General features: G+C 37.7%; 1 protein-coding gene across 2 annotated transcripts in view; it reads left to right on the top strand.

Annotated features, from left to right (window-relative positions):
* The window catches only part of plpp3 (phospholipid phosphatase 3), a 40,034-nt gene extending 18,059 nt beyond the window's left edge, over nucleotides 1–21,975 (top strand). Inside the window, exons 2-6 of one of the 2 annotated variants that reach the window (XM_016267031.1) lie at nucleotides 1,914–2,068; nucleotides 5,028–5,308; nucleotides 5,927–5,984; nucleotides 12,895–13,071; nucleotides 21,185–21,975. In XM_016267031.1, the coding sequence (XP_016122517.1) occupies nucleotides 1,914–2,068; nucleotides 5,028–5,308; nucleotides 5,927–5,984; nucleotides 12,895–13,071; nucleotides 21,185–21,313 (800 nt within the window). In that variant the 3' untranslated portion in view covers nucleotides 21,314–21,975. Of the gene's footprint in view, nucleotides 1–1,913; nucleotides 2,069–2,443; nucleotides 2,602–5,027; nucleotides 5,309–5,926; nucleotides 5,985–12,894; nucleotides 13,072–21,184 lie in introns of both variants that reach the window. The other variant, XM_016267030.1, reaches the window with a different exon arrangement.
* The last annotated feature ends 1,939 nt before the right edge of the window (nucleotides 21,976–23,914 follow it).

The raw sequence follows: 23,914 nt of genomic DNA, 5'->3' as shown, positions 1-23,914 counted from the left end.
CCACATACCTTCTCTGTTCCAAAATTGACTGCTGTGAAAATGTTGTATCAAAACCACAAATGAACCTGGAAACTTCACATAATATGTCTCTAAAATGTCCACATACCTTCTCTGTTCCAAAATTTAGTGAGCTTCCTACCTAGACAGCATCATAGACTAAATCCAATGCAGGCAGCAACATAACAATTACTTCCCAAGATAACTTGTTTTGGCCAATATATTTTTTGTTTGTTTTTTTGTAAACAATGCAGTCCCAGAATGTATTACGAAATAAATCAAAATGGTGAATGAGTTGAAAGAAATGGTGATTATAAATGTATCTAATTCATATGGTAAAATGGTTTATTCTAACTAGTGCTGTCAAACGATTAATCGCATCCAAAATAAAAGTTTTTGTTTACATAATGAGTGTGTACTGTGTATATTTATGTATATATAAATACAAGCACATGCATGTATATATTTAAGAAAAATGTTATGTTTATATATTAAATATATTTATATATAATATAAAATATAATAAGATAAATGTATATACATGTAAATATTTTCAAAATATATACTGTGTGTGTTTAAATACATAATAACTAAACAGTACACTTACATATATTATGTAAACAAAAACTTTTATTTTGGATGCCCAAGCACTAATTTTATTTTGACAGCACTAATTCTAACCCGTTATTTGCATATGTTTACATTTATAGTATTGCAGTTAGCTTAGTGACATGCTAACATCAAACTCTATTGGAATCAATAGTAAACGTTACTCGTGTGGTGTGAGGAGATTGTTCCAAATCAGTCACTTATTAGGTTCCACAATTCGTAAGAGGCTGCTGCCTATGTAGTTCACTAGGTTTTGGAACAGGACTTCAACAAATCATAAAGATACAGAATTTTCTAAAGGTGTCACTGAAAAGGCACACATCACCCTTGTTCTTGTTAAAACTTGACATTACCTTTTACAAATGAGTTTGAATTACTCAGTATAAGTATAAAAACTAGTAAGGACTTTGACGGGTTTAGTGTTCATTATAAGTTCTTATCTGTATTGAATTAGTTCTCTGATGCTCTCCATACAGTATTGTTTGCGGAGAAGCTTTGCTTAATGCCATTAGGCTGCATTGTCTTTAGCGCTAAGCTACTTTGCACTGACAATAGCCCTGAACCCAAGCCAAAGGAAAGGGAAGCTTCTCTTGCTATTGTGCCGCTTTGTGCAAATTACTTAATTAGCAAACGCGCAAACCATTACTTTAAGTCAATTTGCATTGGATACACAGTACATTATGTGCGCTCTGTGAGAGTTTTGTGTACATAGCTCTTGTAGTAGCAGCACTTTGAGCTAGTGCTTTGTTTGGAAGATTAGATAAAGGCTAGAAGAACTTCCTAGTTTTCCTCCCTCATTCATTTCCTATTAAAAAGGCTTTTTGCACTGCATTTGGTGTGTGTGTGTGTATATATATATATATATATGTATACAGTGGGTACGGAAAGTATTCAGACCCCCTTACATTTGCAATATAACAGAGTGAAAAATGTAAGGGGGTCTGAATACTTTCCGTACCCACTGTATATATGTTTGTCTAATAAAAATATGTAAAATAAAGAAAATATCCTTAAAACAAGATCAGTTTACTATTTTGTATAATAATATGTACTTGTATTCAATGAATTTATCTTCAGTGAAGTTTATTTTTTCATCTCCACTGGCATTTTTAAGCATTTTTTAATTGTTTTTTCTTTTAAATAAGAAAAACATGCCTATGGGTTCATATAAAAAATACAGATTTTGCAGTGTTTTAAACTATATATTATGCTTTATGAATGCAAGTCATGTGAAACATCCCTGCCATCTCAGGTAAGTTTGTATCATGACACACCCCGCGGGGTCTGTGTGTGTGTTTTTTGCGTAGTTATGCTGCCCTCGATGGTGTTGCATAAATCGACAGTGCAGCCGTACCAGCGTGGGTTCTACTGCGCGGACGACAGTATCCGCTACACCTATAAAAGCAGCACTGTGCCTTCTTCTGTGCTCACAGCCGTGGGCCTCCTCCTGCCCATTGCCAGTGTAAGTGCCCCACAGAGGGGCCTCAGACAGGGTACATGGGGCCAGGCGAGTGGGGCGACTGCGTGGGAAATGAAGTCTTTTGAGAGAGTTTTCATAGATTATAACCTAGGAGAAACTGCTAGTGCATAGTGCCAATCACAGACAAACATTAACTATGTGTAGCCATTCACTTCTCTCAGAAGCCGAGCTACCATGTCAGACCCCACTCCCCCTGCCTGGTATTTCCTATAATCCTCGGCTGCCGTGTGCTGTGCTGTGCTGTGCCGCTACCTGCGTGTGTCTTTCTGTGACTGACCTGAAATCTCTCTCTCTCTCTCTCTCCCCCCCCACTCTCTCTCTCTTTGTGTGCGTGTGTGTGTGTGTGTTTCGCTGTAGCTGGCCTGCCTTTCCTGATAATTGAAACTAGCACAATCAAGCCATACCATCGCGGGTTTTACTGCAGTGACCAGTCCATCCAGTACCCATATAAAAACGGGGACACCATAAGTGATGCCGTGCTCTGTGCCGCTGGCATTCTAATTGCCGTCCTCTCTGTAAGTTCCTCTCTTATACATATTCATATAAATATACCACTAATTCATATAAACATCCCATCTTCATCCCTCACCCCCTATTAGACCATAGATATTAGTAAAATAGGCTAACTGTAGAACTAAATGGTGACTTATAGTAGATAACTCTACCCATAATCCTTTATAAATCTATTAACCAATCCTCCCCATCCCATCTTTTTATTTAAAATATTTGAATAACTCAACATCAAGAGATTTATCGTGGTCAGGGCTATCGCTGTCTCTCTTCTTCCTGTCTCGAGCTTAGTCTCTCTGTTCTGTCGTCTTTTGTCTGCATGTGTTTTGTGATATATTGATCTTTTTGTGTTTTTACTTTTTTTTTTTTTTTTAAGTAATTCTCAAAAACAGCAATGCTGAGTTAATGTATAAAATGTTATAAACCAGTAATGTAATAATAGAAACCTTGTAAAAAAGAAGTAGACTTTAGCATACTTTAAAAAAGAGAGCTTATGGAAGTAATATATTATAAAATTATAAAATAGACATGTGTAATGTTTTCCTCACAAATGCTGACAAGCATTTATTTAAATAAAAACTGTCATTTCTATTGAAACTATCATGTATTTAAATATTTTTTGTAAATAGGCATTTCAAATGATGAAGTTGCAATGTAGTACATTTAAAATATATTTACTTGATTAACATGATACAGTTAGAATGAAAATCAAATCAATTACATGTAATGTGTTAATAAGTGAAGTTCTTTAAAGGAAAATAAATAAAATCTTAATGGTCCCAAAAAGTTTCTTATATTTCACCCCAAAATCAGAAAGAAATTAGCAGAATAAGTTCTTGACAGATTTTGTGAAATGTACTTAATTTAGTGAATTGAATTTGGGGGGATTGAAAAGCCTTGCAAAATTAAATTTGAGTGCAGATAAATCTGGATAAGAGATTAAACCGCCCCACAGCTGCTGAGGTGTTGAATTAGTAGACATTCACAGCCTTTGTGACAGCTGCCAAAAGGTCAACCTCTTACAAATGAACCCAATCACCTGGAGGACACATGTTCGACGAAGAATCAGAAAGAATGCAACGTCAAACCCGATTACTTTTAGCTCTTGTGAAACTCCAAAACAATGTCTGAAAACAAAACTTCAACATGCCAGGCTATCCCCTTGTGGAATAAAGTGGTGGAGATGAGGGAAGTGGTCTTGCAGTAAAAGCCCCTGTAAACTGGCATGACACCAAACCATGACTCCATGCAGATCCCATATGGAGACATGCATGCCTCACTGTCTGGAGTAGACATGTTCCCATGCTCAGCAATTCTCCTGATTAAAATAAGGACTGTGTGCGCATATATATGTATATATGTGTGTGTTGGCACCCCTCACACAGCTGTAGTTAATTAGCAGTGTCTCCAGTCCTAGTTTGGTTAGGCCTCAGGGAAAGCAGTCCCACTCTTCACTACCACCACAACAGCGTTCCTCTACAGTTTGAAGAGAGAAAAGAAAAAGGAGTGAGAGATAGTAAATATCTCATTAAGCATGGTTTATGTACTTCATAACCCATGCCTCTTTTTTTTTAATTAACGCCCTACTGGTTTCAAATGGTGCAGACCTCTGTTTTAAAACCCCATGCTCTAACTGCTCAAATGAAAGCTATAACCCTTAAAAACATATGTTCCATATCATTCAAATATCACCAGCAATGGGCAGGCCATGCTCAGTCATAACTCAAGTTACTTGTTTTCTCTAATTTCTTTCACTCATTTGTTCTTGCTTTTTTTTTTTTTTTTATAATGTGCTTTCCTAACTGGTACCTCATTTGCATGTTTGTCTAACTCCACCCTGCATGCCCATGACCTGACCACTGAAATCTGAAATCACTGAACTTGTGATATTATTCAATGACACATTAATGTTTGTGGTATGACTTCACAAATTCACCATCACTTTATGATCTTAATGATATTGAGCTCTGTTCCAAAACCTAGTGAGCTGCCTTGCTTTCTAGTGCCTATATGGGCAGCTGCCTACATAGGCATCCTAAACATCATTGAACCTAATAAGTGCACGATTTGGAAAACTATGTAGGCAGCAGCGCTGAGCATCACACAAATTGGTTTAGTGTTTATTGTTAGCATGTTGCTAAGCTAACAGCATTGAAAAATACAGATATTGTGTGAAGTGAGTTTTAATGGCACTGAACAATTTAACTAATACTTTTCAGTATTGATGAAATATGTTTATTCATAATCAACATCTCTGCTCATTTACCATCTTTTTCCATTAATCTGTGCACAATGCATTTATTATTGGCTTTTTGCGTGACGTTGTCTTAGAATTTCACTAGGTTTTGGAACAGAGCCTGTATGTAATATTAATCTCGGCGATCAGTGATTTTATATATTTTTTTTCATTGCAAATTAATCGTTTTTCTAGATTGTGATTGGCGAATGCTACAGGATCCATTACCTGAACCAGGGCTCCAAATCGTTTGTGGGAAATCCATATGTCTCCGCCCTTTACAGACAAGTGGGTGTGTTCATCTTTGGCTGCGCCGTCAGCCAATCATTCACAGACATCGCCAAGGTCTCGGTTGGACGGATGAGGCCGCACTTCCTAGACGTTTGTAAGCCTGACTACACTACCATCAACTGCTCTCTGGGATATATTACTCAATACACATGTCTTGAAGATTCCAGCAAAGTACAAGAAGCCAGGTGAGATATTCAACACTCACTTGCACATGGGATAATAAAATGTCACAGTTTTGACAAAAATATTAATCATAACTTTTTTCAACATTAAAATAGTAATGAAGGGATAGTTCACCCAAAAAGGAAAATTCTGTCATTAATTACTCACCCTCGTCCAAATCTGTAAGACCTTCGTTCATCTTCAGAACACAAATTAAGATATTCTTGATGAATGAAATCCGAGAGCTTTCTGACCCACCATAGATAGCAACACAACTACCACATTCAAGGCCCTGAAATGTAGTAAGGACATCATTAAAATAGGTAATGTGACATCAGTGTTTCAACATTAATTTTATGAATCTACGAGAATACTTTTTGTGCGCAAAGAAAACAAAAATAATTATTCAACTTTATCCAACAATTTCTTCTCTTCCGTGTCAGTCTTCGCTTGTGCATTCATGAGAGTACTGCGATGCATATGAGTTCTAAATATTAATATAATAAACAAATATATATATATATATATATATATATATATATATATATTTCCATAGATACTTGAATAAATACATTTAAATGTTTTAATGTATTTAATAATAAAACACATTGATTAAATGTTCTTTTTTTTTCTCCCTACAGAAAATCCTTCTTTTCTGGACATGCTTCATTTTCGATGTACACCATGCTGTATCTGGCAGTAAGTACATACACTGTGTAGTGCTCTCACCCTGTCACAGTTCTATTATTTTACTAAAGAGCTGTTCATTCATGACTGTTATGTCTAGTATGAGACAGGGACCCTCTATCGCCCTTTCACCCTCCTCTGTGGGTCTCTGAAATGTGGGTCACTCTTATTTTCCTTGTTCATCTCCCGGATGGACACACTCCACCTGTTTTTATTTGTGCAGCTGTATATACTTCCCTTCTCTCTGAAGTTGTCCTTCATTTCTCCCTCATTCCTTATGCTTTATTTCTATTCTCTTTTTGAACGGGTCACATACTTTTTCCACACTAATTATGCGGAATCCCTAATATAGCTTTACATACACACAAAGGCAGATTTCGCTCAGCCTCCTGGAGTCTCTCACTGTATATAAAGCCTCTTTCAAAGGCTTCAGACTTTTTCCCTTTCACATGCACGACCCTCCACTCCTCCCTCCTTTTATTCAAGTCCTTTCTTTCTGCATCTAACTCATCAGCATCTCCATGGGCCCCTCCACCTTTCACTCTTTCAGATAGAGCCGCTCTGCTAATAGAGGTGGCCAGATGTTCATTCTCAGCATTTTGAGATATTATTTGAGAAAGTTAGGAGGGTGATAGAGAATATGTGCTTTTGAGGCCACAAACCTGTTCATAAACTCATGCAGGTTTGGTTCTAATGCTCTCAAAACAGCCATTAAATTAATGTGTGACTTGACAGCTGGGCCTGATGCCCGAAACACTGACCTGAACACTTCCTATACAAGAGGAAGCAGTACGTTAAGAACCAGACCCATGGCAGGTTCTGTTGAGTGTTTTGTGACTAAAACAATCAGTTTTTACACATAGACCTGCTGTATTTTAAACCATAGTGATTAGCCACAAGGCAGGAGAGATGTCAGCCAGTGTTACACATTATTATTCATGGAGAAAAACAAGCATTGAGGAAAACAGGATTCTAAAAAGCTTGAGTTCTTCCAGAAACCTTCTTTATAACTTCGATCACTGCAGTCTGAATTATCATCTTGATTTTGAAAGCCTGGATTTGTCTCTGAGTGTCTCTGAGGGGCAAATTGTTCAGATTTGATCAGAAACCCTGGCCAGATATCTCACTGCCAAAGCCAAAGTGTAGTCAAAATCCATTATAATATGTGAACATGTGAATAGATTATTATGTTAAGATACAGGTTGACTATCTAAGATTATTTTACCATCTGTTCTTGGCCTTCAAAGTTAAAAACGAGAGGCCAAGAGAGAACGCTCTGAGATATCTAAGCACAAAGCATGATAAACAGAATTACAGACCTGAATAAATCTGAAAAAAAGTGGAGGAAAGTGCTCTCTGAGTAGAGCGATCGAGTGAAACAGTCTTACTGACTGGAGCGTTACCTTTCCCGGTCTCACTCCCTGTAATTATCTCAGTCTAGCTGTCATGCTTCATGGGTCAGACGCTGAAGTCATAATGAGAGCTCACACCAGTCTCGTGATCCCCTTTTATTTGCACAAACGTAACCTAGGTCAAAAGTAGACAGCCTTTGTTCTCACCAAATTTGCGAATGAATCATTCTGGCACAGTACCTCAAAACAGAACCCACACCTGTTTCATCAGTGACGCTATAATAAATGTATCTCACTTTTTTGATGTTCCTTGTAAAATCATAGTGGTTACATAGAAACCAAGATGAATTCCCATGAAGTCTGCACGATTTTTTTTTTAAAGATTTTTAAGTTTTTTTTTTAAGTTTTAAGATTTGCATTTTTAAGGCACTCTACCAAATTGAAAACCAATAGTAAAACTTTCACCAGTGACTTCTTTTCTTTTTGACTTCTTTTTCATTAGGCCAATGTTTAATTATATTTTCAATTAAAATAATATTACTTATCATGAAACTTCACATTAAAAACATTCAGATATATATATATATGTGTGTGTGTGTGTGTGACCCTGGACCACAAAACCAGTCTTAAGTAGCACAGGTATACTTGTAGCAATAGCCAACAATACATTGTATGGGTCAAAATTATCTATTTTTCTTTTATGCCAAAAATCATTAGGATTTTAAGTAAAGATCATATTCCATGAAGATATTTTGTAAATTTCCTACCATAAATATATTTAAAAAGTGAATTTTTGAGTGGTAATATGCATTGCTAAGGACTTCAGATATTAGAAACATATTCAGATATACTTCCAGATATTCAAATATTTGTTTCTCGGCCAAATATTGTCCTATATATATATATATATATATATATATATATATGTGTGTATATGTTGTTCCCCAGATATTGAGATCAAATTCAGGTTAAGATACCTAAATGTAATAAGTTGAGCTCTGCCCCCTAGAGTGACTGCTAGTACACTGTACATTTATGCGGTTGAATGGTGGGTCTTAGGGTCTTAGTTGAACCACAGTATCCATGCAGGTCAACCTCATGTGCTTATTGAGTTGGAACAGCATATCAGTTTGTTCTGGAGAGCGAGTGGATGTGGGCATTTTGTGGACAGCAAACTGGGCATTTCCTAGCCTCTCAATGACCTCCACACTCCATAGTCCAATGACTTCTGGTTTGGCTGCTGCATCACTGCGCCTCTCAAACCGCATGGTGACACAATATGCTCTAGTTAGCTGTAGTGACCAGAGAACAGGCAGTGAATGATATGAGACCATGGGCAGAGTAGAAACAAGCACAAACCACTCACAGGCAAATCTTCTACCTGCTTGTTTTCAGGCTTATTTCTCTGTATGTTGTGGTTATTAACATGTGGCGAGGCTGCTGAGTAATATTTTTGGACCTGAGGTCAGTGTAGAAAAGACTTTAGTGGTGAAGTTTGACTGTTTTCTACCAGAACTGGCAAGATTCAAGTGCAAATACACTTCAGAATGACCCACAAAACCATGCACAGCACCATGAAAGACCAGCCTTTCCTTTCAAAATATTGCAAAATAAGTATAGTTTTCCTCACACTCACCTTTTTTGTTAAGATGACACGATTTATTATACCACATCTCTCTTGCTTTTTCTTTTTCCCTTACCAAGTTGGACTAAACATGCCATTTTGTGGCTGTTTATATGACCTGAAGTCAATTGCTGGGCTTAAAGGAAGAGTTTATTCATATTATTCCAAACCTGTATGACTTTCTTTTAGAGAACACAAAAGGAAAAAAGCTTGATGACTGTACTGGTCACTTCTTTTCCATGCAATGAACTGGGACTGAATCTTTCAATCTTAAAAAGGATGCAAAGCCCATAAAAAGTATCAAAACGTATCAAATTATATTTTTTTGTATATAATTTTTTTTTATATAAAAAGTAGCATCCATATGACTCAGATACTAGATTCCAAGTCTTTTGAAGTGATACAATACATTTCAGTTTAAAATTAAAGTTGGTTTTGGCTTAAAAAAAACTTGACTTCTAGCCTAGTTCTCTTGGTATGCTCATGAGAGTTTGTGAAAAGTAGCATTGTTCAATTCATGAATACATATTTTTGCAGCCAGCTCTTAATGAATCTTAATTCACAAAATATCTGAATGATTCATTCACGAACATGGCTGATTTGGTATGAATACATAACGGCATAGTTCACCCAAAAATGAACTCACCCTCATTTCGTTCCAACATTATAAGACTTTTGATTATCTTTGAAATAAAAATGAAGAAATTTTTTAATGAAATCTGATATATTTCTTTTCCTCCCATGAAATCCATTACACCATAACTGACACAATTCAGAGACATGAGTTTATATGAATCGAGTGGTTTAATTCAAGTCCTTTGAAGATGATCACTTTATATGATGAACAGATTCAATTTAGGCTTTTATTCATGTATAAAAATTCAATGCACATACATAGAGCACATCATGTATGGCAAATCATATATGGTTTGTTTTTGCGTGCAACACAGTCATGTTTGAGCCACCAAAAGAATCAGTGAGGTTTATAACTTGTACAAGGCTTATGAACCACTTTCATGACTCTTTTGTAGTGCATTTGAATCCTTTTTTTAAACTTTTGAAAAAAAATTCTAGCACAGTCTTCAGAATTGTTCTATCCATGGAAATTAAATTTTTTTAACAACATGAGTGTGAGTAAATGAATTTTTGAACATTAATCCTTCAATAGCCCACCAGGATCTTTTCCATTGTCCCATTTGATACCTCAATCAGATCTGATGGTACCACCCAGATCGCTTGCGGGGAGGAACTGGATGGAGACTGTCAGTGGGACAGAGTATGTTATCTGCACAAAGATGTGTGTTACTTCTCATGTGGGCACAGGGTGTGTGTATGTGTTTGTGTTTTGAGTTTGCATGTCGCTGGAGAATCTAAGACCACACGTCTGCCATTCCTGCTGCCACCACCTCACAAAGCACAGAGATGAGAGAGCCATATACATCCCACAACGTCTGTGCTTATCTGAGCTCTGATAGCAAGATGCTAAGAGGCAGATTTGATGGACTGTATCTGAGCCCTGAGGGTCCTCAGGCTCTGCTGTTCTTATCAGCTCTTGGATGCCTACGTGTGGAGAGGACCCCACTCTCGCCCTGAGGAACAGAGCCACTTTAAGAGTTTGGAGAAGTCACAGAACTCATCTCTACATCTCCAGACTCAGACATGCTGGCTTACAGCTAAAGAGATCAGCGTCAGCGGGACTCCCTGTGTGTCGGATGTCACCCTTCCATGACCTCTAACAGTCCAATATATACCAGAACTCTCTCTTTGCCGTTTTAGTGTAGAAAAGATTTAGGGGTGCCACAAGTCCTGATTCAAATAAAATTAGAAAATGCTTTCGAGAACTTAGAAAAATGCTGAATTCATTGTTCTGTTCTACCACTCCCGCGTGTGTAAATGAGCTTATTATGGATGCTATCCAGAGGCCCTGGTTGTCTTGTTTGTGTTATGGCCACTTGTTGATTTTTAAAGTGAAATGACAATAGCATTTCACTTGTTGTGCTGCATTGCGCAACATTCACAGTTGGTGCGAAAGAGAGCATGAGAATGTCACTGTTGTCTCTAAGGCTCAACTCTTTAATTTTGGAGGACCAATCTGCTATTTCCTCTATTTTCTGTTATTTGTTTGGTTGGAAGGTTGGAAAACACTGGAAGCCTTCATAAATAATTCGAACAGTAAACAAAATTATTTTGTTCTCAGTTTGTCATCTGTGACGTCAGAGAAAAATCTTAAAATGCAATAACAAAACAAGAACATAAAAAAGAGGAAGGGAAAACCTCAGGGATTGCTTATTCCGTTTTTCATTTTAACAATCCTAATTTATTGATTCACTTTTGTAATTTAGTTTGCATTCAGAAATAAGCGAACAGACCTCTGTCTCCATAAACCACAGATCTGCGGTTGAAGAGCATTCCATTGCATTCACATGGCCTGATCAAAGATATTATTGACACGTTTGTTTCTAAGTTCTCCGCAGGAACTTTTTGTCAGTATAGGAATGCCAAGTGTATGAAAGTCTGTGGTTGAAATAGCTACAGATGATTGGTTAGAAATTCTTTCATTACTGCCAACATTGAGGCCAAGCTGGATCAAAATGAGCATGAGTATGAATTTATTTATTTATCTTCTGCCTCAGATTAACTTTAGCCATATAATCAAGCAAGTATCTCCATTTCAGTCAGTCATCTATGACATCTAACTCTTCTCTTCAGCCAGCTGTAAACCCAACAACTCATATACAGTAGCATGAGAGGAAGAAACAATTGCTGATTCAGGCAAAAATGGCTGAAGTTGTTTTGTTTCAACATATTTTAAAGACTTCCCGCTTTGGGCCACAATGTAAATTGAAATGAGACAGCAGGCCATATGTTGATTCCAATTGGTTTGAGGCACAAACGCACATAAACACCCTTAGATGCTTATCACTCTACCATCCTTCCGTTCTGAGGGGATGTTTTTATGAGATAAGATCAATTGAAAATGATTGAGGAGGCCTCTATTTATCTTCAGTCTTTTGCATATATGAGCATATTTGGCGCATGTAGCAGTAATGCTAATCTTCTGCATAGTTAAAAACTCCAGAAATCCAAACGGCATTACCTGACTGCAGAGAACTCATCAAAATCGAATTTGCGAAGACTCGAAGAGCTGTCAGTCTGCTTGTGCAGGCACACCCATCCTGGCATCATCTTAGAACTTCATCCAGCAAGGAAACTCCAACTCCCAAACATCCTCAGGGAGGGATTCCTTCCTCTCTACGCACACAATGCCTTCGGAGCAAGGAGAGAGCTGTTCAGGAAAGCAGACATGACCTTGTACACACCTTTGTTTGAAGCTCAAAGCTCAAGATGGTTATTGTTTGTTTTGTCTAACAGATCATCTGAGTTTGTGCATGAGTGTTTATCAGTTAGTGTCTATGTGTATGGGTGTGTTCTGTTGTCTGCTGTGGTTTCAAACTTAATGGAAGTTTTCCTTCTCGAGTGGTGATGGATGATTAAGGGAGGGTGATGAGTACAGGGTCTTTAACTGACCCAATTTGAAGGGTTTCAGGACTGATGGGCTGCCGAAGCGTCGTCAACAGTTTGTCCTCCTGACCCCCATCCTCCCCTTGTCTTTGTAACCCTCAATCATTTGTTTTCTTACCCTTACAAGTATTCCTGTTCCCAGAAAGCAAACTCTACAAGGGGTCCTTGGATTTAGGTGGCTAGAGAAAGAGAGACCTTTTTTTCAGTCCTGTCCGGTGCTACTTTGGGTTCTCAGTTTTTCAGTCTCAGCTCCACCTCCCACATTCTCTCCCACATATTTATTTCTCCACCTTCCTTTGTTTTCTATCTAATTTCTCTAACCCTAACCCTAACTTGTTGTATTATCTCAGCTGTTATGTAATAAAAACACAAGTTGTACAGATGTTCCCATTGGTTAAATTGCTTTCCATCTCTTTTTCTTTAGTTCTACCTGCAGTCTCGGTTCACGTGGCGAGGAGCCCGTCTGCTGAGGCCACTCGTGCAGTTCACCTTGCTAATGATGGCCTTCTACACTGGGTTATCACGTGTTTCTGATCACAAGCACCACCCCACTGATGTTTTAGCTGGCTTTGCCCAAGGAGCCCTGGTGGCCTACTGCATAGTAAGTACATCTTTGTATTTCTATCCATTTCATATTTCTTTAAATATAGTTTAGTATCTTTAAGGAGTCAAGAGGCCATTGTGGAGTCAATCTTGAATTAGTTTTTATTGGTTGGAATGTAAACCAATCTGGAAATTTCGTACTTTACAACATTTAATAACCATTGGCCTTGATCTGGTTGTCATCACAACATCTGGATTTTTTTTTTAATATTGGTTAACAAACATTTTTGCAACAATGTTAACACAAGAAAAACTAATTAAACATTACTTTCATAAATATGCTGGCAATTAACAACTCAAACACGTTTGACAATATAGCATATGTTTTCCCGTTTCCCACTCTTCACTTTAAAACATGAAAATGTTTTACTTTTTCTGTTTGTTATAGTCCATGAGTATGTTTGAGCTCAACTAGAGGCAGATTTATCAGATAACTTGACAAAAGAACCATTAAGAACAGACTTTATCTTGTGTCTTCTGAATAAAGTGAAGTCAGAAGGCCATCCGGAGTTTGAGGTCAGAAGGGGATCTGAATATCTGGAACCAGACCACAACATTCTCCAGACCTCGCCCTCTCTCTTTTTCACCCCTATCCACACAATTGCTCATCCATCAGAGTGAAGCATAAACTTTTTCTTGCTAATGCAGAGCATATTGCCTCAATTGCACCATTACAGACTCTCAAATGAAAAGAGGAGGGGGAGGGTTGTGGAAAAAGGAATTTTACACTTCGTAATTGTAGCACATGTCACTTTTGTTGGTGCCAGACTTTCCCTGCAGTAAGCAAAGCTTCATTCAGTTGGATTGTGTTTGGGGAAAATTGAGTCGAGGGGAACTGAATGTACAAAGAGAGAGCATTTTCTCTTAAGGCAATGACAATGTTAATTATTCATTTGAGAAACGAATATCTGTTTATCTGCATCGTAAGGGGATGGTGCAAAGATTTGAGGCCCATTTTTTTAGGGGGAGGCAGGAGACCAAGACCTCTTCCCCCAGATATCACCCCATCTACAACATCTGAAAGACAAATATTTAAATTGTTAGTGTTGAAATTGGTATATTGAGTTGTGTTTCTCAACATTACAATTCCCAGAATGTCCTAGCAGTGTCTTTCTTCCCTCTAATTAGCTGTGACAGCGCCACACTTTTTATGGTACACAGATGTTCGCCAAACATCTCTCTACTGGTATCATGAACCTTCAAAACATTTAATCTCCAATCCTTGAATATGCTGAACCCTGTGTGGTTTAGTTTTCAGTTGGCTCTTGTCTTTATTTATTGGCATTTCAATTTTTCCAAGAGCAGTTTAAGCTTTCGCCAACCCTTTATTAACCTCATTAAGAAGGACATTTTTAGTGAAACAATCTTGTTTCGCTCAAATTATCCATCCACTGCTAATGATCTTGATTGTTTTTGAGCCTCTCAAGTTCAAGGTGTAGGAGCTAGTCTTTGACATCTAGAGAAGTTTCTCCCTAGTGTGAAAAAACAGAAAATAGCAGATAAGTACAAATAAGAGAGAGCAGAAATTAGATCCTTTTCACTACAGATCAAGGCGCCCATGTACTTGTTTTTAACGAGCCTACATTTGGAATCTGTTCCGCTCCCCATCTGTGAACGCTTTAGAGGTCCAATTAAAGTATCTCTAATGACCAAAGCTCAGATGGAGCCTATGGAGGTAATGCAAGGTACGTGTCTTTAAAAGAAAAGTTATGTCCCCATACATCAAGCATTATTTTCGAACCATAGGTGGCAGTGCAACTTATCCAAACTTCTCAGCAAGTAGTCTCCGACAGTTCATGGTTTGGAGGTGCAGCAATTCTTCTAAGCTTGGCTGTAGGTGCAGATTTCTGCTTAAGGGGGTTGTGTTTAAAGACGTTTAAAGGTTGTAAGTGCTCTGGGTCGGTGTCCAACTGGCTAGCTTCAAAGAAACCGTGGAATATTACAGGTCTTGGTGAGTTTTAGCTGTATTGCAAAAGCTGATTACAGACTTGCTGCATGTTCCATATTAAAGAGGATCAGTTCACATGGCGCTGTTAGACTGGGATGCCCACAGAGAACTGATCTCAGAACAGCAATTAATGTCAGTCTGCTTATGTATCATGCAAGGGAAACTTAAAACGTCGAGCAGCACAATGTTAACTAGGCCGTCAGTTTCGTTCAATCTCAAAAGGAGACTCCTAAAGTCCTACATTCAATTCCTTGTACTCAGGCCTGGTTTGTATCAGAAATGTTGGCAAGATTCACTACAATGTTACGATTGCTGAAGTCAGGCAGCCTAGCATATGTTTAAATTCTGATGTCTAAATGTCTAAAAGAACCCTTGAGATTCAGACTTCAGAAACCGCATTTTCCTTCTGTCTTTTCTGGACTGTTGACTGCGGCCACATCCTCCGGTCCTTCCTGTTGGAGAGTGGCATGAGCTGTTTGTTCATGTCATCAAACACGACCCACTTTCTAAGCTGCTGACATGGATGGAGAGTGTGAGAGGTTGGCTGCTTGTAAGGCTCAGTTGCAGAGGTGTTTCCTGCAGGACTAGACAAGGGTGGAAACGACTGGAGGCCAGCTCTCAAACAGCCTTTTCCTCTTCCCACTCTCTCTTTCTCTATCCACAGCACCTCTCGAGTTCTCACACCACAACAGTATCCCACCGTTCATCAGGTGCACAGAGGGTCATGTTCAATATTCCGGACTACAGTTCCTCCAGCGATAACGGCCCATTGCTAAGTGCTTCTGGTCTGGCTTGGGTGGCAAGATGGTTGTCCCGATATCCTATCACTCCCTTCCATATGTCAGGCCTGAGCTTGACTCTTTTTTTTCCATTGGCTGCCACAGCACTCTCTATGTAGCTATGCTAATGGGGGCCATCTTAAACCAAAAATAGTGTGGTTGTGTGTAAGAAGAAAGGAAATTTTAACGGTGTTATTAAACTTTACTAATATTACGCTGGAGAGCGAAGCAGCCAAAACACAACTTGGTCTCCACAATTATTATGCCGATGTGGCTCAGTGCCTGAAACTACCATTTAAGACACATGCATAACATAAGCAACACACTCTCACACATAATCATGTGCTGTGTTTGGCACTTTTAGGATCAGGCACGCCCAAACCAATGGAAGACCACACATGTGCACACACCCAGACATATCGTCTATGAACCTGTTCACAGTTCAGTTGAATCCCAAGTCCATAAAGCCATCAGTGAAAAGTGGCAGAAGTTCAGTGAGGTTAATTTGAGATGAGTTTAGATGGAGTTAGTGTGCCCTCCCAGCTCTGGGATCCAAAATAATTATACATTATGTTGATCTTTTGACGCTTTGGCACAGTTGTTGGATGGTGACGCATTGTTTGGTGTCATTTCCTGGCTGATTAAGGGAATGTGTATGAGACAGTGTTGGGTGGAGCAGTTAGTAGACCCCAGTTAGTTTGCCCTAAGATGATGTCAAACCACTTTAATACAATATAATACAGAAATGGAGACTAAAATAGTACATTAAGCAACTTGATGCCTTGGTGTTTTCACGTATGTTACAATTTTAAAAGAATGTGTCTTAGAAAACATTTTGATCTTTTTTTTTTATTTTTTATCTTTGGTCAAAAAACACAAAGATCTCTCTCCAATCTAAACATGTTCCATTACACCCATGAGCACTTTAAGATGGCCAATCATAACATTTACATGTTATGTCATTTACATATATACAGTAGGGATCAAAATTAGAGAACAATTTATGAACGATTTATTAATTTATTATTTTTTCCCCCAGAAATCATCGTTCAAAATTTCAAGGAATTTTAGTTGGGGCTATATCATGCTAGTAGAACAGAGTTTTACAAAATAACAACCTCCTCCTCCTTTCACTGATTCTTTACGCACTTGGGCATCAGTCTTTCCTCAGTTTGACGCAAAACAAAATGTTTCCTATCAGACCCAAATAAATTAAACTTGCTCTCATGATTAAAGTGATAACTAAAGTGATCCTTACACTGTTCAGTGCTGAACTGGAAAGCAATTTTGCAGCTGCAGTGTTGAACCGATTTCCCATTTAGATTCTCCACGTTATCCTGTTCTCTCGTGCATTTGTCTTTTGTGGACGACCAGTCTTTTTGGGGGACTTGAATGAGTACGTGACATTGTAAAGATGGAATATTCTAGAAATCACAGATTTGGAACAACCAACTTCTCATGCTGTGGCTGCTATTGGCCTTCATCTGGACAATCTGCTGTCGGAGGGTTTTAGTCACTTTAGAACGACTAACCACCTTGCAAAGCCAGTGAAAAAATGGAAAGTTAGGCTGCCAGTTAAATAGAGCTTGTCAGATAATTAAGGAAATTAGCATGACGTGCCAGATTAACACCAATGTTGTTCTCTAATTTTGAAAAATCTCCACTGTCGTAGTCTTAAAGGTACAGTAGCAAAACCACTATATATTTTTCAGTCTGGCTTATTTACTCAATTGTAGCTCTCCGAGCGATGGTGTAAAATAATCATGTAAAATGAAATTCATGTTTATTTTGGTGGGAGAATTGTACATAAGAATAGAATATGCTGCAGTAACAGACTGTAAAGGTGCATCTTAATTCTTCTCCCAGTTAGTGGAACCACAATAAGGTCAGCACTCACAGGCTTAGACAAACACGCAAAACAGCTTCCTGGTGCTGACTGGGCATTCGAACACAATGGAGCGAGTTTGCTGTGGAAGAATACTTTCAGACCGAGGGCTGTGACACAGGAAGCACTCACCCCCTGACACAGGTTCATTGGCAGCCTGTGATTACAGGTCAGAGGTTGTAGTGCATCAAGAAGCCTATTGTAAGTCATGCTGGACAGTACGGGTGAATGCAGGCTTGCAGCTGATGGCATATGTGATAACACATAATTACACACATTCCAGATATGGAGACATTTTCCAATTATCAGACACTCTGTCTTGCATCAAGCCCTATCAGTGTAAAACACAATTATTTTCAAATATTGAGTGAATTTCCAGAAAATATTAAAGCGTATACATTTTAAAGCTCATAAATTTATGGCAAAAAAAGCAGCTGTGCTTGCCAGAAATTCTGCATTAAAAATGCAGTAACAATGTGATCATTATTACAGGAATGCACATTGGTACCTGTATATTTTATAACTTATATCAGTGTCGTTCATTAAGTGATATAATGTTAATATCCCAATCTGAACTATCAAATCTGCTTTTTTGTAATCTTAAAATGTACTTAAATCCAACACGATAATAAAGGCGGTAAAAGCCACCGAACACCCTAATGTACATAAATTATAATAAAAATGTAAAGAAACATTTATATAAAATAACTTACAGTTTTTATTATAGCATATTTATAGTTTTTTCCCCTCTAAAATATGTAAAAAAAAAAAAAAAAATTAAAAAATGTAAGCATTATATATACAAATCTGCATTATTTGTATATCAGTATCAAACCATGTGGCATTTATTTGAAAGAAATATAGTACAAATGCATTTCAATCAATATTTTTAACAAAAAGAAGTATTTAAATTATGAAGCAATATATTGTTTGGCCTTGTCAAAGGACCATACTTGCTCTTAAAATGAAATCCTTCATAATCGCAAGCAAGCAAAGGTTCTAGATCCAGTTTCCTGATGTCATTCCAGCGCAATGTAAAGGTCACTCTGGAAATGTCATGATCTTTCTGGCGTACTTTCACTCATATAGGCAGAAGATGGTCACAGGAGGCCCTATAATCCGCTGTAACATTTGGATAAAGCTCTCTTTGTATGTGAGCACAACGTCTTTCACTAAGGATATGCAAGAAACAGCTGCTGGAAAGATGATTCCAGAACTCTGATGGCCTCTCGAAGGGCTTTCTGTTCACTTTCTATCTCTTTCCACACACACACTTACAAACCTGTTGATAGTCGCAGCTTACTTGCTCAAGCCTGTCACCCACATAACCAAAGGGAATCCCTTTTTTAACTCTGTGTACAAATCTCTGTGCACTTTTTCTTCCCCCTTGGCATCACCCAAGGGCAGTACGCCGCTCCGGTTGATAGCAGCTCCTGAACCGTGTCAGGACAATTTAACTGTTTGCTACCCCAAACACTGACCACTTTTCCTGTCACACTGGCCCCATACTCTTGACACACTCATAAATAGCATGCGTTTACGCATTGGCAGGCTTTCTGGAATCGGTGACTCCACGCCACTGCCGTCCAGCTCAGCTGTTCTGCATGCTTCAGTAACATTCATGGTGTGTAGACGGCTAAATATCCCATAGGCCTCTCCTATTCCCGTGAAAGCATCCCGTCTTTGGCATGAAAGGCCCGTGACCCAGACTTGTATATTTTCAGCTCTTTGTAAATCCGTTGGGTGCATGCCTAGTCTAATGCCAAGGGCACACTTCCTCTCTTCCCCTCCCCGGTTTCCTGTTTTGCCAGTGATGTCATTAGGACGCAAAGAGAGGGTTGTCGGGCATCTTTCCTTGACAACAAAGTTCTTCCCACGCCAAGTGAGACCATTAATACTGACCTCAGTCCCTTGCAGTCGAAGACTGAAACAAAAGAACTGAGGGGTTTCCTCTATCTTTACTACTGACTCAATGTTTTTTTTAAGGCGTGTGGTGTAAGTTGGTCGCTCTTATCAGCGTGTGACCTCATACACAGACATTTCAGAGGCCATATTACTCTTTTGTGGTTAGTCGAACATCCAACAGTGCTTCTGAAATATGTGTTTGAATAATTTGTTAGTTACTCTTACAGTTGCTCATGCCCTGTTGGGGTGTTTTAAGGAAGTTTTAACGATTATAATTGGGATTTCCACGACTGAATTGAACTGAAATTATACGGCTAAAATTCTTGAATTTTAATTGAGTTTTAATTGGCATAGCAAATGCGCTCTACAATTGCAATTAGAAATTCAGTTTAATGAAGTGAAATTAAAATGAATTGAAATTTTAAAAAATTGTGTGGAATAAAAAGATTCACTTTCAAAAAGACTTGTTTGAAAGTATAAAAACTAGTGCTGTCAAACGATTAATCGTGATTAATCGCATCCAAAATAAAAGTTTGTGTTTACATAATATATGTGTGTGTACTGTGTATTTATTATGCATACATGCATGTATTTATTTCAGAAAATGTTTTGTTTATATGTTAAATATATTTATTTATAATATAAATTATATGAATATAAATAGACATGTAAATATTTTCAAAATATATACTGTATGTGTGTATTTATATATACATAATACACATAAACAGAACACACGCATATATTATGCAAACAAAAACTTTTATTTTGTATGCGATTAATCGCGATTAATCGTTTGACAGCACTAGTAAAAACTATTTAAAAAAATGATGGAAGTTTAAAGGTCATATAGACCTTTACTATTATCTATTAAAATGCTAATATCTAAAAAATTTAATTGATATTAATAAGTAATATGTTTCTTAATGTTTTTAATTAATATATATTTCAAAATTTGGGCTCAGTAAGTTTTCTTTTTCTTTTTTTTCTTTTTTTTTTGTAAGAAATTACTGTTTTCACCAAAGACACATTAATCAAAAGTGACAGAGACATTTTACATTTGTTATAAAAATGTCTTCCTAAAAATGTTTATTGTTATATAATTTCTTAAAATAGAAAACATGTTTACAATATGACGGTTTTAATTTATTACTTTATTTTTACTGTGTTTTTAATCAAATAAAAACAGTCTTGGTGAGCATAACAGACTTCTCTCAAACAGATTAAGAAATCTTGGCAACCCCAAACTTTTAAATAGTGATAGTAATATAAATTTATAACTTGAAAAAAAACTCTTTCTTCATGAACACATACAATTTTATCGACAAGAATAGAAGAAAACTTCATTTCCCAGCTGTTGCACTTCATTCGTCTATCCTTCCAAAAAATTGAATTCAGTTTCCTGTGGTTTGTGGCAACTGTGGTTTAAATTCATGATTTTAAAACAAGCCAGTTCTTGTTCAACCCTTTTTATGTACTACAATCATATTCTGTGGGTACTGTGATTTGCATCCTGGAAAGAGTTTGGTTCTCAAATAATCTAATATCTTAATCTTTTCTCTCTCTCTCTCTCTCTCTCTCTCTCTTCTTCTAGGCCTTTTATGTATCGGACCTCTTCAAACCCAAAGCCAAGGCTGCCACTCCACCTCCCTCGCCAATCAAGAAAGAGCTCCTCCCCTCTTCTGACATCATAGACAGGAACAACCATCACAACATGGTGTAAGAGGGGGGGAACGGGAGGATCCGTTTGCAGTCTCCCCATCCCTCACCACCCCCCCGAATCCCCTGAAGAAACCAGAACAGCCACCTGTGACAGAGGAGCTCCGGCTTAGCTGAAGCCTCCTCTCTCTCATCTGACAGTAGAATGTAGGGACATGACAGAGACAATCCTATTGACCTCACTATCCTAGAGCCCGATTCGAAAGGCCAAACAAGACACAAAGCTAACAAAAAAGCGATTTCTCCCTCAAAATATTGCGGAGAATGAATTGAGCTCCTTTGACGAAAGTAATACACAGATGCAAACGAAAGGAAGAAGAGAGTGAATGTGAGGCTGGTCACGTGACCAGCGCTTCTCTCTTGTATCTGTGGCCTTTCAACAACAGTATAGGACAACAAATTCCTTATTAATAGGAATGATTCGTTTTACCTGCGATGTAATTAGCACAGATATATAAACAGTATAAAGAAGAATAACTTATAGCACTATATCCAAGTTCATTAAACGTCACCACTCGCTATCTGAGAAGAGTAGCTTTGAGAAGCTTGATGACGGTCTGTACACAAGATCATATTTAGCCATCAAAGCTGATCTTAGCTACCCGAACAGTGGCCTAACTATTGGAGAATGCATTTTAAAGGGTTTTAAATGGCGGGTGGGTGGGTTTACACAAGTTCATTAAACGTCACCACTCGCTATCTGAGAAGAGTAGCTTTGAGAAGCTTGATGACGGTCTGTACACAAGATCATATTTAGCCATCAAAGCTGATCTTAGCTACCCGAACAGTGGCCTAACTATTGGAGAATGCAGTTTAAATGGCGGGTGGGTGGGTTTACACGAGTATTTTCTTAGATAAATAGATTTTTATTTTAGATAATGATTTCACGATGGCCACCGCCCGTCCCTGCCCGAATTCTGGGGGCGTGGCTGAGCCGTGCCGCCTCGCTGTCTTCTGATTGGCCAGGGGGTGGGGTTAGACATCGGGGAGGTGTGTCTCATCATCTCGGTCATCGGGATTGACTCCCACTGACCGCACTGGCACATTTTTTTTTTATTTTGGAACCGGGAACGAGCTTCTTCCGCTGGCTGGTTTGACCTCTTTCCCTTCCAACGGCATAATCACTCAACTCTAGTTGTGTGTTTTTACCCAGAATGCCACCTGTGCCCAATGTCCACCTGTCCTGGCACGAGTCAAACTGCCCCGAGAAGGGGATGTGGGCTCCCTCGGCAGGACGCTCTGTCCCATTTGTATGTGTCGCGTGTGTTTCCGCACCTGGTCCTGGTGCAGTGGACCGATACCATGTGAAGAAACTTAAGAAAACTGTGGACTTTTTTTTTTCTTTTCTTTTTCGAAATGCCTTTTCTTAGCCTCGATGTTCCTATCGTGATGATATCTACTGTCCCCACTAACAGCTGTACAGTACTGCCTGACTATTACAGAAAACACATCCATACAACACAACTCAAGCTCCAAATGTGTTGCACATCCCTCCCATTGTATAGTCCGTCCTATCATTTCAACAAACCGTTTTATTTCTCTCTCAGAAGTATATAAATAATGTATAGATCACTAAAATTAACTATGTAAGATATTATTTCTGAACATGTTTAGATATATCCACTATGAATCTAAAAAGCAATGTGTCATGACCTGTGTTATTTACAAAGTGCTGCTTTTATGAGCATTGATTGACAGATTTTTTTATTTAGGTAACCAAAATATTGTAGATTTGTGATAGTACGTTTTTAATAAGCGTTGAATAAAACACATACAATGTTATCAAATTCACTTTTAGTATTTTTGTATTGTCTCATTTTGTACAAAAGAAATAATAGCTAAATGTTTTAGTTTTTTTTCTGCTAAATGTACTTATCTCCAATACATGTGCTTTTAAATAAAAGCTCATTATAAACAACAAAAACGTTTTGGCTTCTTAATGAATGAATGTTTGTTATTATTGCGTGAAATTGAAATTGTCCTAGTGTTCAATGAGTTAAAAACTTCAAACAATATTTTATGTGCCATTTTGCATTTCACTTATACAATTTCTATTTTATTATATATTAAAGTGTAATTTAAACAAATTTTCAGCATCATTACTCAAGTTTTCAGTGTCACATGATCCTTCAGAAATCATTCTAATATGAGATTTTATTTATTTTTATTCTTTCATTTATTTGAAATTATATATGGCTGTTTCCACCACTAAATAAAAAAGGCAATTGCGACTGTTTATCTCACAATTCTGACAATTTTTTTCTCGCAATTGTGAGTTTACATCTTGCAATTCAGAACTGTTTTTCTCAGTTGCATGATAAACTGGCAACTTATTTTTTTAAATCAGAATTGCATGTTTTTAATCTCTCAGTTCAGACTTATTTATCACAATTGCAAGTTATAAAGTCCAGTTTATATCTTGCAATTCTCGCAAGTTATAAAGTCCAGTTTATATCTTGCAATTCTCGCAATTGGGAGGTTATATTTCACCATTCTGAGATAAAAAGTCAGTCACCTTTTTTTATTTTTTTATTCAGTGGTGGAAACGTGCTTGCATAGTAATATCCTTTTTTTGTAACATTATAAATGTCTTTACTGTCATTTT

The sequence above is a fragment of the Sinocyclocheilus grahami genome, unplaced genomic scaffold (assembly GCF_001515645.1).
Source record: "Sinocyclocheilus grahami isolate Dianchi unplaced genomic scaffold, SAMN03320097.WGS_v1.1 scaffold35.1, whole genome shotgun sequence".
Taxonomy (NCBI): Eukaryota; Metazoa; Chordata; class Actinopteri; order Cypriniformes; family Cyprinidae; genus Sinocyclocheilus; species Sinocyclocheilus grahami.
The sequence above is the reverse complement of the archived record's forward strand: the minus strand, read 5'-3'. Positions and strand labels throughout refer to the sequence as shown.